The 15944-nt window shown below is 40.6% G+C and overlaps 3 protein-coding genes across 3 annotated transcripts in view; 2 read left to right on the plus strand and 1 right to left on the minus strand.

Moving 5' to 3' along the window:
* The window catches only part of iqgap2 (IQ motif containing GTPase activating protein 2), a 35049-nt gene extending 30425 nt beyond the window's left edge, over positions 1–4624 (plus strand). The window contains exons 30-38 of the mRNA XM_007559314.2: positions 164–296; positions 813–915; positions 999–1140; positions 1986–2073; positions 2200–2412; positions 2499–2659; positions 2755–2898; positions 3757–3865; positions 4124–4624. Coding sequence (XP_007559376.1) covers positions 164–296; positions 813–915; positions 999–1140; positions 1986–2073; positions 2200–2412; positions 2499–2659; positions 2755–2898; positions 3757–3865; positions 4124–4237 — 1207 coding nt within the window. The 3' untranslated portion in view covers positions 4238–4624. The remainder of the gene's footprint in view (positions 1–163; positions 297–812; positions 916–998; positions 1141–1985; positions 2074–2199; positions 2413–2498; positions 2660–2754; positions 2899–3756; positions 3866–4123) is intronic.
* Positions 4625–4794: 170 nt separating this feature from the next.
* On the plus strand, positions 4795–10150 carry f2r (coagulation factor II (thrombin) receptor). The gene is made up of 2 exons (XM_007559312.2): positions 4795–5139; positions 7810–10150. The coding sequence occupies exons 1-2, from the start codon at positions 5058–5060 to the stop codon at positions 9003–9005; spliced, it is 1278 nt and encodes a 425-aa protein (XP_007559374.1). The 5' UTR covers positions 4795–5057; the 3' UTR covers positions 9006–10150.
* Positions 10151–12938: 2788 nt separating this feature from the next.
* Positions 12939–15226, minus strand: LOC103142970 (uncharacterized). Its single transcript, XM_007559311.2, has 6 exons — positions 14993–15226; positions 13917–14059; positions 13719–13786; positions 13460–13588; positions 13269–13364; positions 12939–13162 (listed from the first exon to the last, which is right to left on the minus strand). The coding sequence occupies exons 1-6, from the start codon at positions 15104–15106 to the stop codon at positions 13071–13073; spliced, it is 642 nt and encodes a 213-aa protein (XP_007559373.1). The 5' UTR covers positions 15107–15226; the 3' UTR covers positions 12939–13070.
* Positions 15227–15944: the final 718 nt, after the last annotated feature.

Raw genomic sequence — 15944 nt, forward strand, 5'->3', positions numbered from 1 at the left:
AATTTTCTGGGAATCTTTCAGTTTGAACTATTCACCCTGTCTGGAAAATAGATTAACAGATGTTTAGTTGATTGTTTTTTTTTATTCTAGTGTAATGCTGTTTACTTTAACTCTACAATATGTTGGTGTCTATGGCAACCTAACTATTGATCCTCTCCATCAGGTTATTTTTCCAGGCTGCATGCGATGTTCCTGAACCAGAGGAGAAGTTTAATGTTGACGAATATTCAGACATGGTGACTCTGAGCAAACCAGTCATCTACATCTCAATAGAGGAAATCATCAACACTCATTCGGTAAACCCTGACAAAACGCATCGATCCTTCAAAGAATAAAAAATTCCTGGAAATTACAGAGTGCTGATGCAGTGTTTACTGCATCAGTACTCTACTTCCTTTGTTAGATTTCCTCAAGTTTTCCTTGGAAAACGATTAAAAATTTGGGATAAAGCTAGCTGTGTTCTTTGTCATAAGATTTGCTCTACACAGGAACTACATTGAGATAATTGTTAAAACTGATGGGGGGGTTTTCACATTAGGACAACTTCATAAAATATCCATTCACTATAATATTTAGGGAACAAATAAATTTGAGTGGAAGCATGTATTCCCTGTTTATCCATTGCTTTAACATTCATTGCTAAACTATTACAATGTGAAGTAGTTTACATCCATGTTAACATCTTGATTTTGAATTCCAGCAACCTTGGGAGCACTCTGTTTATTTACCTGGTTCTTTGTGGTTTCTCTGTTGTTCAAGTAGCTAACTGCAAGCATGTAGATAAATAAAACCCCATATCTGTTTTTACACAGCTGCTTCTGGAACACCTGGAGGCCATCTCTCCAGACCAAAATGACTTGTTGCACGAGCTGCTGCAGGACCTGGGAGATGTGCCTGATGTAGAGACTTTGCTCGGTATTGTAACAAATTACGATTTTATTTAATCCCAGTTTGTCCACATTTTTCCTGGATTCACTAACATGCTGCTTTATTTTCAGGTGAAGGCGCCGTAGACCCAGATGACCCAAACAGAGAAGCGACTCTGAGCCAGCTGGCAAAGACTGAGATTTCTCTAACATTAACCAACAAGTTTGAGCTGCTAGAGGGAGACGACAAAGACTTGAAGACTCTCATGACAAAGTAAATTTATTGTTGGAACTGTGCTAAAAAACTGAGCATAATAATTTTTTAAGTATGTTGCACTTGAAATTATTTCATTCTGAGACTTCAGACGTGGTTATAGAACCGTTGCCATGAATCACACTTAGTCAGCGCTACTCTGTTAATATTCTGTGATCCGCTGACTATATTAGCACAGTTAGTGCGTCTTTGTGGTTGTCACTCAGTCACATATCTTTGTTGTCTTTCCTGCTCCTCTATCATGTCCTGTCACAGAGGAAGGAGTAACAAGGTTAGGACTATCTACCCTGTAAACCTGCATCCGTTTGGACTGCTTTCTGAAAAAATCCACTGCAGTGTCGCTCTTTTCCTTGTTTTCCCAGCGGTATTAAAATATTGCTTTTTCTGACTGAATACACATACCTTTTAAAAAAAAAAACAAAAAAAAGGCTATCTTACCATGTAGAATGCAAAACAAAGCATTAACTTTAACAAAGTAGCAACTTGTCATCAGCCTTGTTTTTGTTTACCTTGGAAAAAATGGTAACTAAAATACAATCAATAAAAAAGTAAAATAAAGCTAAGCATGATGCAGAGCAATGGACTAGTGACAAGATATCACTACAGTAACGCTTAAAATATGAAGTACTTTAAGGCTGATACAAATGCTGCACTGGACAACCAACAACCAGGAAAAGCCCAGACCAAAAAGATAAACGCATAAGAGACATGAAACAGTTTTAAACATTAACTTTATAATAATTAGGCCTGAAAAATAAAAGTGAGACTTAATACAGTTCCTGTCTGACATACAATTCAAGCTAGCATTTTGTTCAATCTAAAGTTGCTTCTTTTTTGTTTCTCAGGACAAAGAAGCTGATAGTTGATGTGGTTCGGATTCAGCATGGAGAGACGTTACCAGAAATTCTTGAGACCCCAGCTACTGCACCACAGGTCATATGTTTTCTTATTTAAACTCCAAATATTGTTTACCAAACGGAAACATTTTATGCAGTTTGCATTGTTCATTCTCTCTTGCAGCATAGTGCGATAACTTTTTTTGAACCTTTGTTTCTGAAGGAGTCAGAGCATACAAAGATTGTGCAGCGCAGGGCAGATCAGGATGCTCAGACACCAGAGGGACTGAAAAGCAGTCCAGCCGTGTTGGAGGACAGTCAGCTGCCTCTCGAGCAGAAGAAGAGAAAAATCTTGAGGAATCTCCGTAATCTTGAGCAGGCTGGACTCGTCACCGCCAGTAACAAATACCAGGACCTTATAAACGACATAGCGAAGGTTTAAAAGCACTTAATCCTTTTTTGTCTGAAAATAACACAAAGCCGTATCAGAATCTAAGTGAAGTCTAAATCTCTGATCGACAGGACATTCGCTACCAGAGACGCTACAGACAAAGGAGAAAGGCAGAGCTGACGAAGCTTCAGCAGACGCTGACGGCGCTCAACTCAAAAACTGACTTCTTCCAGGAGCAGATGAACTATTATGACACCTACATCAAGACCTGCCTGGATAATCTCAACCGGAAGTCAGTGTGGATTTCCAAAAATGAAAACATTTGTTTTGTGTTTTTGGTGTATTATTTTTGCTGGATTGTTATATTTCTGGCTGTTTTGTCTTCAGGAATACACGCAGATCCATAAAACTGGACAGCAAAGGGGAAGAAAAGGGCAGTAAGAAGTGGAAGCCACAGTCTCTGAAGTACACGGCGGCCAGGCTGCATGAGAAGGGAGTCATTCTGGAGATAGAAGGCCTTCAGACAAACCAGTAAGTTACCTTCTTATGGTGACATAATCAAATCTACAGTGCTTTGCAAAAGTGTTCGTACAGCTAGATTTTGTCATGTTACAACTGCAAACCTTGGGTTTGGCTTTATGCCGTAACACAACACAAAGTAGTGCAAATTTATGAGAATGATTCATGGTTTTTATAATTTTTATAAATTGAAATCAAAGTGTGGTCTGAGTTTGTGCTATATATAAATGAACCACCTTTCATTGCCATCATGTGAAATTCCAACAAACTATAGTGAAGTTTTTGTTTTGAAGTGACAATTTGTGAACAAGTTTATGAATGTGTTTGCAATATGTTAAAATGCATTGCCTTTCAAAATTGAACAAAAACATGCTGTTACATCTAAGAACAGGTGCATGTGGAATGAGAAAACACTTCAGTTTTTTGTTTTTTTTTTGCTAAATAGATCTAGTGTAAATGATTTAAAACTGAAAGTTAGGTTTTTATAAGTATAGTCGAACCTTGACCTACTTTCATGCTTTTCCCTGAACCAAAGGCAAAGGTGTGAAACTGAATTAAAATGATAGTGATTTGTCTCATCAGCTCTTTTTTTCCATTTTGTGGAAAGAAAGTTTTTAGGATAACCTCCCCCACCTTTTATTCTCACTGCAAAATCACTGTTTATTCAGGCGTCACCAGAAAGGAAATGGAGAGAAATTACATATCCACTGTTAAAATCTTAAATGTTCTTTACCGTTTATACCAGATAAAACCAATACATATTGGCGCTATATTCTATGTTTCTATTAAAATTTGAGATTTTGCCATCAAACATGCTGTTTTCCTCGTATCATTTTCTGAGTTTTCATCTCGTCTTTCTCACCTCCAAAGGTTCAAAAATGTCATGTTTGATATTTCCCCCACGGAAGAAGTTGGAGATTTTGAGGTGAAGGCCAAATTTATGGGGGTTGAAATGGAAAAGGTCCAGCTTCACTTCCAGGTAATTATTTCCCAAGTGTGTCTGAGTTCCATGAAGAATAGCCAAAAAAAGACATAGCTAGAGCAGAATGACAATCGGACCAGTTTCCTGTTTCTGTCGGGGCATGATGGCAGGAAGTGCGTGGAAATGAAGGCATAGCTTTCTTTTTTTACTCTCCTCATGAAGCAGTAAAAATGGGTAAAGAAAAAGAACTGCTTTAATTTAGTTTATGAGCCAAACCTCTTTAAATCATTCATGAGTTTTCTACTTTGTGTCCAGGACCTTCTTCAGCTGCAGTACGAGGGCGTGGCTGTCATGAAGATGTTTGACAAGGCCAAAGTAAATGTTAATTTACTCATCTTCCTTCTCAACAAGAAGTTTTATGGAAAATAAACGTGGAAGAGAAAGCAGGAGAACTGTTGGGAGGAAACTACTTGTGCCTTCACAAAACATCTCGTCGTTTCGTCTGCTTTTAATTTAATGCATCACATCCAAATGAAATGTCAATTTATTGTCTGTCCAGTTTTTTTTTTCTATGTCTTGATTGTAAATGTAATGTACTTTTAAAAATGAAATTGTAATAATATTCATGTTTTATATGTAAAAGACACGCCTTCCAGAAACCTTTGCATTTTGAGGAAACGGTCGGGGTTTTATGAACATTATGGGACAAAGCTGCAGCGCCATCAGGTGAAAAGTGATGTTGAGACATAAAAATACGTAATTCTACAATTTATTAGTGCCTTTCAAAATGTCTAAATAAAATGTTTTAATTCAACATTAAAGCTGCAGAAGATCTATTGCTATTACTTTATAATTATTTCTCAATCTTTGACTGATATCCAGAATAAATTACATTTGTGAAGAATTTTTATTTATCAACCTTTATTTCACCAGGAGAATCCAGTTGAGATTAAAGAGACCCAAATATCTAAAGTGGAATTTAAGTTTCCAAAGTTAATTCAAGGTTGGCTTATTATAAAGGCATTGCAATAATAAAGAATTGAGGAAATGGTGCATTTTAAAGACTTTGCCATTTCAGGAGAAAAATATTTCTGGTTTCAGCTTGATGCTTCCTTTGTTAGGGGAGGAGCTCTATGGAGTTGAGAAGGAGGAGGATCCTCATGACTAATTTGCTAAATGCTCACCGACAAACGCACTTTAGAAACTCATCTGGGAAACGGATAATTTCAGTTCACTGGTTATTTGGAGGATGTACAGCAACAGCATGTTTCCTCTAGCGTTCGCTTTGCTGGTCTTGTCTTTAAGTCAAAGCTCGGCACACTCAGAAAATGGTGAGTACTTCTTTTAAAACACCTGACATGATGAGAGCATAATGTGTGCAAATTTAACATTCAAACTTTCATTCTTTGTGTATAGAGCGATCCTTTAAAATGAGTTAAGTTGACCAAAATGGCATTTATCTTTGTAAAATAGCATTGCCATAAAATGAATACTATGTACCTCAAATGCAAGTTTCCATTCACTACTGTGGTCCATATTGGTCAATTTGGACTGAAAATGAAGGTGAATTCAAGAAAAAACAGCACATTTTATATAATGTACTGCTGGATTGCAAGTAACTTTCTGGTGAAAGAATCCATTTTGAATTATTCTACAGAACCGTATCATTCTGTATAGTTGGGAAAAAAAAAAAAAACTTGAATAGCATAATTCAAACTTTCAGCCAAAGTCCACTAATTCCCTTATTGTATTTTGTATGAACCATGTCCATCTGTTTATGTGGGGTATAAATGTGATGGGACATGGAGATCCATTTTCATTTAGTCTTGGGCGTGTTCACTTGTAGTCGTCTTACTGTTTCTTTAAATCTCATTTTTAAATGAATGACACAAGCAGGTTGAATAGGAGTGACGAGAGCAAATCTGTTTCTGTTCTACCATCGTGAACCGTTTTTGCCAAATTGAGATTAAAAATTATATGTGGAAAAGCATCAGATGTCCACTACTGCAGTACCAGTAGAAAGTATTCACCCCTTTGTCAAATAAGTCAACAACATTTGGGTTATTTGACAAATTTTGCAAAAACAAAAACGTTAATGTCAAAATGAAAACTGATTTATGGAAAATGATAATGTTTAAATAAATAAAAAAGTTTACCTCCTTTAAAGAGATTGACCTAATTCAGTGGTTCTTAACCTGGGTTCGATCGAACCCCAGGGGTTCGGTGAATCGGTCTCAGGGGTTCGGCGGAGCCTCTGCCGCAGAGATAGACAATTGTGTAAAGTCGTGATGACGCCCCGCTTTGCCATCACTTGCTGCAGAGGATCACGTTACATTGCTTAGCCAATCAGCGCTGCGGAGGAGCAGTGACTGAAGGTGGGCTCTTTGCACCTACGGCGTTGACGTCACATCTCCAAGAGCTAATGCGGCTCACTTGTTTCCGCTTTGAGTTATCATGACTGGTAGAAAAGACTAAGTCGTATTTCAGATGCAAAAAAACGCAATACTATGAACGTTGTTGTCTTCCTAATATAATGAGCTTTTAAGTTTTAATTAATTTCCAAGCGATCCTGAATTAAGAAGATGGTGGCTTGTAAATATTTGTCACTACCAGTTAAAGCTAACGCTGCACAACACAAAGTTTGCAGCCTTCACTTCACTCCGGATCAGCCTAAAAATACCAGGGATACGGATGATAAATAAAGGAGCCTCCCTGAGTTATTTCCATGGAATCACTTCTGTATTCAGCCTGAAAGAGCGAGTATATGGGAACGAGAGAGCAGACCAGAGCCAGACAGCCAAGCAACTGATCCGCCTGTACATACTGCTGTAAACACCGTCCTAGCTGAGCTCTTCACAAGAAACATGCAAAGGTAATAAAACGAAATAACACGGAGACATGAAGCGACACAGTTATATTTTTCTAAAAGCAGCAACTTTGAACCTGAACAACTGAACCAGAACTCTGACACCAGAGCTGCGCTACTGTCAAGCTATGAGGCTTGTTGAGCTCCGTCAGGCTTCGGAAGTAAAAAGTCCGAACCGTAACCGAACCCCATTAGTCTGTGACACTAACGACAATAAACACACAGTATACTTGAAAATTAGGTAAAAAAATTGTCCGTTAGAATGTTTAGATACTTAAATAGCACATTTTTACAAGAACAATGTCCGAGAATATTGCCTACTAGCATAAGCTAAGGTTAATGTTAGCCACAAAGTTTAAGTAAAACTCACCTTCGTATCAGTAAATGTATAACGAGGCGAACATCTTAAAACCTTTCTCCAGCTTACTTGATGGGGCTTCGGATCGATGTACAAACCTTGGCCAAGCCCTGCAAGCACCTAATGTAAAATGCCATTTTCAATAGATCGGAAACAATCGAGCCGCTTTTCCCCAAATGCGGAAGCTGAGGTGCAAAGAGTCCGTTCCATTCTCAGCATGGATTTGAATTTGTGTCTTTAATTACTTCAGCAAAGCTCAGTTTTTTTTTCGGGGTTGCTACTGCCTGTAGTGGCGTGGGGGTGGTAACGCAGCTAATATAATTACATTACTAAATCAGAATACCTCAAAGGGGGGAGGAATAAGAAGGGTTCGGTGAATGCGCGTATGAAACTGGGGGGTTCGGTACCTCAAAAAAGGTTAAGAACCACTGACCTAATTCAACAGAGGTCCAGCCAGGTGGCGCTAGAAGACTCGCAGTGAGTGGGAGATCATCTGAGTACAGTGACGGTAGCATAATACAGGTGACTTTAAGACTTTAAGTGGAAGTAAGGTACCATTACAACAACCATTAGATATGAAATTTATTTTTAGCATTTATAATGTAACCATTTCACCCGATCCCAACCAAACCAGACTTTCAATATGATGCAATTCAGAGAGTATTTCAAAGTTGTTTATGCTAGCCAAATTGCACTCAAGTGACAGTGATGTATTTATACTTGAATGCCTGAAACAGGTCGACGGTTTTGTCATTGTCGCTTTGTGTCTCTCTAAAGGCTCCTTGTTGCTCCCTCGGACTTTATCGGGCCGCTTTGTCCTGGTGACCGACGAACCCATTGACCTGTCTGCTTTGAGCGATGATGATGACGATAACGGCTCAGGTTCTGAGACGGACCAGAAACTGTTTAAGAAACACGACCAGCACGATCGCTTGCAAAGGCGCCTCGTCGTGTCTGAGGAAGCCAAAGAGTTCCTCCAGGGTCACCTCGCGACGGCGTTCATCCCCACCGTTTACGTCCTGGTCTTCATCATTAGCGTGCCTCTCAACCTCCTGGCCGTGGTGATGTTCGTCCACCGAATCCGTCCCAGAAAGCCTGCGGTGATCTACATGCTGAATTTGGCTTGTGCCGACCTTCTGTTTGGCCTGCTCCTCCCCTTTAAAATTGCCTACCATTACAATGGCAACAACTGGATCTACGGGTCCTTCATGTGCAGGGCGGTGACGGCGGCTTTCCACTGCAACATGTACTGCTCCGTGCTGCTCGTCATGTGCATCAGCGTGGACCGGTTCCTGGCCGTGGTTTACCCCATGAACTCCCTGACGTGGCGGAGCCCTCAGACTGCTGCAGCCGTCTGTGGAGCCATGTGGCTCCTCTCCCTGGGAGGAGTGTGCCCCCTCCTGACCTCAGAACAGACGCTGTATTTATCAGACCTTGGGATTACCACCTGCCATGACGTGCAGGATGTGGAAACCCTGCAATCCTACTATCTCTACTTCTTCCCCATATACTCCTCCGTCTTCTTCTTCGTGCCTTTCGTCTTCACTACCGTCTGCTATGTTCGAATCGTTCAGGCTCTGGCAGCAGCCAACTTGGAGAACCGCTCCAAGAAGACGCGGGCAATCGTGATGACTGTGGTGGTGCTGCTGGTGTTCGTGGTCTGCTTCGCTCCCACAAACATCATCCTGATGATTCACTATGTTCAGATCAGCCATGCGTCCAGTGACGGTTCCTACCAGGCGTACCTGCTCTCGGTGTGCATAGGCAGCCTCAGCTGCTGTCTGGATCCTCTCCTCTACTACTACGGCTCCTCTCAGTGCCAGAAGCAGGTGGCTGCATTGCTCAGGTGCTCGCCACTGGCACCAGCAGGGAGCAGCATGGACACGCGCAGCACGCAAACGAGTGGGTCGAGCAGCAGATCCTGCAAGATGGAGGGCGTGTACAGTGGCCAGTATAACAAGCTGGTGGCTTAAGGAGCCCGTTTCTGAGAAATAATGCAAACTTTCACAGACGTTTTCATAGCCTTTTTAACTTTTTAACATTTCGTCACGTTCCAGCAGTATTTAATGTGTCATTCTGGGAGTTTCGTGTAACGCAAAGTGGTGCATAACTTGGAACTGGAAGGAAAAGGATGTGTGGTTTCAGTAAAATTGATGAAGCTGTAAAGTGAAACATGCATTTCTTTCCAGCTTCTCAGAGCCAAAAGTCTGGAAACACATCAAATCTGAAAGAGAGTATGTGTCCACTGGCTTTGTTTATCTAGAGGCTGAAACTTTTGCCCATTCTTCTTTGCAAACCAGCTCAAGCTCAAAAAAAAAAAGAACAAAAAAAAACCTTGGATGGAGAAAATGTGTGCAGGTTACCTCTCCCCAATCCTCAGGTCTAGACTTTGACTGGGCCATTTAGTCTTATCTCCCTGCATTCATACAAACCTGTCTATTATATCTATGGCTGGATTTCAGGGTTAACCTGTATTTGACTTCATCCATCTTCTTTCTCATCAACACTGTTTAGCTTCTCTGGCCCTTATGATGAAAAGCCTCCCTGCAGAATGATGCTGCCACCCTGTTCACACCCTGGGGATGATGTTTGCACTGTACGCTTTGTAAACGAAAAAAAAGTTCCTTTATATGACGGCATGCTCATTGTTTCCCTGCATGACTTGTAGCAAACTTTAAGCAGGACTTCTTTAGCCTTTGTTCTACAATGTTTTTTTTTTTTCTTCTTGAGGCAAAGGTTTCAGAGCACATGACAAATAACCAGCATTTTCTTTCCATCTGAGCTGTGGATCTGCAGCTCTCAGTAACTCCCTCCTGACTTACCACTGATTTTGCTTTCCTTGTCTACTCTAGCAGGGAATCAAACCATCAGTGTCTGTTTCAGTATCATACAAATTACAAGTTGCAAACATAATGTAATATTTTGTGATTTTTTTTTTTGACAATGTGTAATTATGTACAGGAACTATGTAAGTAAAAACAAACAAAAATGTCATTTGAGTCATTTAATTTTTTTTGGTTGTAGATTATAGGCTCTGCATCAGAAGAGTAACGCTCCAGGCCTGTTTTTTTTTTTTTTTTTTTTTTTTTTTTTTTACATTCCTCACTTTCAGATTATGTCAGATGACACTGACATAATTTGGTCAGATAATATCACAAGCATATTCAAACCTCAAATAGAGTAAAAATTTCTCTTCTGAGAGGCGAATTAGTAAATTCTTGGATTTTGACAAACCTTCAGAGTTTCTACGAATAGTTTAATGTTGTAACTTTATCACCTTTAGATAATTAATGGAAAAATAATGTTAGGAGAGAGCTTCACTAAACTGTGAATGAACTTGCTTGTGGACGTCCACCTCTCAGTTTGAAGATCTCTAATGAAAGACAGCGACTGAGTCAAAGATAAAACTGTATATTTGGGTTTCGCCTCTGTGACTCTGCATTTTCTTTTATTGCTGCTCAACTTTTCGTTTCTTTGTCGGGACACAATTCTGTAAGACAAAAGAAGAGAAGAACAATGCTTCATCGAATAAACAATGCATTTAAGAACCAACAGCACTCGTGTCTGAATTCTTAACTTCCAGGTATAAGGCCTCCACCTTGTGGTGGTTTCTGCACTGACCTGCTGTGGTGTCGTAGCTGTGATAGTTCTCTGGGAAGTTCAGACACTCTGCTTGCTTCCTAAAATGTTCTACATCTGTGGGATGTATTTTTCCCGTCCTTGCTGCGAAAAAAGGAATAAATATAAAATATGCATGTATATTTCAATATTTTACAGAGATATGCAGAGGACAGCAGCTCTTACTAAACTGCATGATGTATCTGCCTGTGACGTCCACATTACGAAAAGTGTCCGTCCACAGCAGGCAGTCGGAACAGGTCTGCAGGAGGTGTCCTTTGTGGTCCGACAGGTTTTCTGAAAGTGCAGAAAAAAGTCGAACTTATTATGAAAGGCCGTAATCTGTTGGAGGCAGATGCTTTTTTTTTTTGTTTTGGAGATAAGATGGAGGACTGATGTTTGTGGTTGACATACTGCGAAATGTGGCCGTGAGTCCAGAGACGGTTGCATTTACTTTCCCAAAGATGCAACGGTGACTGAAAAACAATATGACAAGTTTTATGAGGCTTAAATCAACCTTACTTATGCACAACACTGCAAACATTGCAACATTTTCATGCTGCCAGAACATTTTGTCATGTTACAATCATAAAATGAATAGAATTTTTTTTTAGGATATTTTGCGATTGGCCAACAGTAGTATGTAAATGCAAAAAATATATATATTTTAAACGATTGGCGTGAAGTTCTGTCTATTAGGACTCTGCATAAAAGAGTCAGAAAGCCTTTGAAAGTCTTATTAGCAGTTATGCAAACATGTGGAAGATACTTTTATCATCTGATGAGATCAAATCTGAACCTTTTGGCGCATCACAATGAATTCTCCATCCTCACTAAAATGTGGTAGCGGCAGCATAATGCTGTTCTTTGACAGGGACAGGGAGGCTGGTCAGAGATAACGGGAAAATGGATGAAGCTAAATGCAGGTCAACAATGGAGGTAAAAAAAACAAAACAAACAAAAAACAGGACAAGTTGTTTCAAACTTGAGTGGAATGGTTTAGATAAAGTATATTTATGTGTTTGAGCCACCTAGCTTTTAATTTAAACCACAATTTGCAAAAATACTTGGGAAGACGTCAAAAGTGAAAAACAAAAATCGAGGGGAGATACTCCAGAAGAGCAACAGCTGTATCTGCAGTAAAAGATGTTTACATGACCACTTTGAATCAGATGTGTTGAATACACAAGTACACTACAAAAAAAAAATATATATATATATTTATTTATTTCCACTTAACAATTGCAAGGTAAATTTGGTGTACATAAAATCCCAAGAAACTTGATAAAAGTTAGTAACTAGACTCACAAGCAGTAGTCCCCCCATCGCAGGGTCACAGTCAGGTTGTCAGAGGTGGGCTGCAGCTCAATCCAGGAACTTTTCATGTACTCCAGCGCTTTGTGGTATGTGACTGGATCGCCCGCTCCCATCACATAAATCCATTTTCCAAATAACTTTAACCAAAAGTGTGAAAGAAACACACACGAGCTAAATGATTCTCTGAAACTGTCTAAAAAGAATCAATAATAATAATAATAATAATAATAATAATAATAATTTGGAGAGGAGATAAAAAAATGAGCAGGACTCACCTGTTCTGGCTCCTCTGGCATGTAAGGCTGGACCAGCTCCCGGCAGTCCGGAGCAGACGCTGCGCTCAGGCAAACGAGGGTCAGCAGAAAGCCGACGACAGACAGAGCCATGGTCAGACAGCAGATGTTACTGATCCTGCAAAAGAAATCTTCTGATGCAGACTCATTTTCCCTCCAGGCTTTCAGACAAAAAAAAAAAAAAAAAAAGTTGTGTAAGTGCTAAAAACAAGGGAGGAGGGAGGAGGGTTTGTAAGCTCAGACGCTCCTGCAAACCCTGTGCAAGAACCACTCAGAAACATGCAGATTTCTTTTGGACGGCTCTGAAAGAACTGCTCAATGGTCTTCTGTTGCAAAGGCCTCGGCTCCTGAATGAGCTCCGGCAGAGAGCCACAACCTTTCAAATGTCCAAATAAAGGATCAGACTGAGTTTTCCATCAGCAGAGGAAAAGGCATTTGTCTTGCTGGGGCATCTTTCTCTCTCCTGCTGGGTGTTACCCCAGCGACGGTCCGTGTCGCTTTTTGGAGCCGCATTAGTTTTATTGAGTAGGGAACTCTGCACAAAATGACCAGGCTGTGAAGAATGGGGAAAAAAAATAATAATAATTTGCCAGAACAAAATTCAGGAGGATTAAAAACTGCTTTTATTCACCGGCAAATACATCAACCAGGAAAAAAAAGATCATAACACAAATTAAATCAGTTTTAATGGGATTTAATTGTTCAGTTTAAACTACAACGAGTTGATCTACTGCAACATGATAACGCAGTTTAGTGCATGTTAAACTGGATCCATGGAGGCTCCCCGCAGAGCCGGGACGACTCCGGGCTTTAATCCTCAGCTGGCTGATTCTCGGCTTGATCCGTCTCTGTTTTCCTATCAGCAGGTGATGTGCTCTCCCCCCTGTCGTCTGGACACAGATCTGAAAAAGAAAGAAAGAAAAACAAGGAGAAAATAATCACAAAATATTTAACTGTTTCCTCCGAGTCTCATCCTAGTTTGAGGTCACGTGGGGGGAAATGGCTGACCTGTGCTTACGAAGTGATACTGTGGGAGAAATCCCAGGCATTCTGCTTGCTTTTTGAAGGTTTCCAGCTCGGACGGCTCCAGAGCTCCGGTCCGCGCTTTAAAGAAAGGAGACGTGTCGCATTGTAACCCCAAAAAACACGCTGCGTTTCTGTTCAACGGCTTGGCAGAGAGGATAAGTAAAGTGTCTCACTGAACAGAAACAGGTATCGGCCTTTTGATTTCCCGTCAGGCAGCAGGGTGGTGTCCTCAGACAGGAGGCAGTCGCTGCACGTCTCGTAATACTTCCCATCGTGATAGGAAGTGTGGCCGTTGATTATAACTGTGAAACACGGGAGAAATTGTTCGTACGTTAGCTTGTAAAGTCCACCTAGACCTTTTAAATGTGATTCGTGAGCACGACACACCCGCACACAAGCGAGTCAGTAAGACAACGTTTCAAAAATACATACAAGTGGTGTGGCTTGTTATTCCCGATATGGAGACATTTGCTGCACCCTGAAGGCACTTCTCTTCGCTACTGTGATGAAAAACGACAAAAAAAAAAATAAATAAATAAAAAAAAAATAAAAATCACACAGGAGATCATAAACCATGAGTAACGCGTATAACTATCCGATAAGGCCATCGACGTTCAGCAGAGCTCTTACAGACGGTCGGCCCAGTACAGGGAGATGACTCCGCTGTCGGAGGTGGGGGACAGCTCCACCCAGGAGCTGTGCACCGACAGCAGGTCGGTCTTCAGGTCGTGCTTGTCCCAGGAGCCGACGTGGAGCACCCACTTTCCATAGATCTGCACACATACAGCCACTGCACATTTGACTCAGTTCTAACCCACTTTCTTTATTCTTTAAAAAGCGAGTTATTGCTGTGATTTTTGAAGAGGTTTGATTGCAGCCTCCTTTACCGACTAACTAAATTCTAACAGTGTGATTACTCTCGTATAATAATTTTATTTATTGTATTTCTTTCTTAACTCACTTATCTTATTCACCCACCTGACTGTGTTGCCTATTGATAGTGTTTTTTCCCCCTAATATTCCAGGCTTTGTTTCACAGTGCTACTGTAGTCGGTATGTCTGCAATACCTGTTGGGCTTTACAGGTGCAAAAGCAATAATTTCTGTTACTTTAAACACCAAACAACACACTGTGACCTGGGAAATCACAATAAAAGTAAAGAAAGAAAAAAGGAGAGGGAAAAAAAATCAACAAAAGAAGTGGAAAGTTTAAAACAGTGGTCTTACATATGTCCTTGAAACTGAAGTTTCCATTGAGAATAACAGAATAAAAGATTAAGTAAAAAAATATATATATAAAAAAGAGATTAAAAGTTTTTCAACATCATAATTATCCTTCCTTGGAAAAGTAAATAGTACAAGATGCCGTGATGCAGGATAATGTAAAACTGTATCTGTGGTAGAATTTAACAGTCAGAAACTTTAAGCCACATTTTGCTTGAAGCAGCTACATTATTTGTAATGTCTGCTTTTATAGCAGAATGTGAAGCACAATGTTGCATGCTACTATCTTCAATAAAAATCACTCTCGATTCTAATGAATTATTGAAAACCCTCTTTCTCTCTGTGTGCTGGCTGTAACCTCCCCAATAAATCTCCCAATAAATTTCCAAGTCCTTTAATCAGAGCGAACGGTCAGCAGTCGGTTGTTTGGAGGCTCTTCTCTCATGTCATGATCTCCTAGCAAGCCATGTCAGACATACTCACAGGGCTGTGGCTGTCCAGCACCAGAGGCTTCACCAGCTCCTTGCAGTCCGACTCGGACGCGGCGGCGCTCAGGGAGGTGAAAGCCAGCAGAGCTACAACCAGCTGTGCGGCCATGGTTGGAGACAGCAGGCAGCCGGGGAGCAACACTGATGTCAGGGATCCTGCTGCCAGCTACAGACCCCTCAAAGGAACCGAGGGACGCCTTCTAACAGGGGGCTGGGCCACACACACAAGATGGGAGCTTTGTACACAAAGATGTTCTTTTCCTTCCCCCCCCCCTTTTTTGTTTTTTTGCTTGTCCTTATTCACCCCAAGATCCCATGAGAAGAGCTGTTGTCTGTTTTAACTTCTTAATAAAAATAATAATAAAACAAATGCTGTTCCCGTCACACAGATGCACAGCTGAATACACGTGCTTTGGTCTCTGTGGGAAACAAATGTTTAATTTTTCGCCTCCACTCAGCGGGAGTTTGAGACCTATTTATCTTGTTACATAACAAGCAGCTGGCAAAGTGTGAATAGCAGGACCCCCCTCATGTCTCAGTGTGTGAACAGAATGTCGCACAAAGTGTCAGGCACTTTCACATACACAGAGACACAAGCGCATGGAAATTTTCCGCCCTCCCACTCTGGTTTCATCTCTTCTGTTCCTAGCAAAAAAAATAAAAAAATCTTTTAAACTGTTATAAAAATGAAAGAAAAACTGACCAACTTTTCTGATTTATTCTTTATTATTCTGTTTCTGATGAGACGCAAAAACAAAGCACAGTGCAGATGAGCAGAATTTTCTCGATGCGAAGCGCTTTTCATTTCTGAAAGGGTCGACACGGCTGGCTTGGCACGGGGAGAGAGGGAAAGCAAAAACGGAACAACAAACTCTGCTTTGCATTCAGGCCACGATCCTTAATATTAGAACCAAGATGGAGACGTTTTCTGATCTTGTGACGGCTTT

Source organism: Poecilia formosa, unplaced genomic scaffold (assembly GCF_000485575.1).
Source record: "Poecilia formosa unplaced genomic scaffold, Poecilia_formosa-5.1.2 Scaffold103, whole genome shotgun sequence".
Taxonomy (NCBI): domain Eukaryota; kingdom Metazoa; phylum Chordata; class Actinopteri; order Cyprinodontiformes; family Poeciliidae; genus Poecilia; species Poecilia formosa.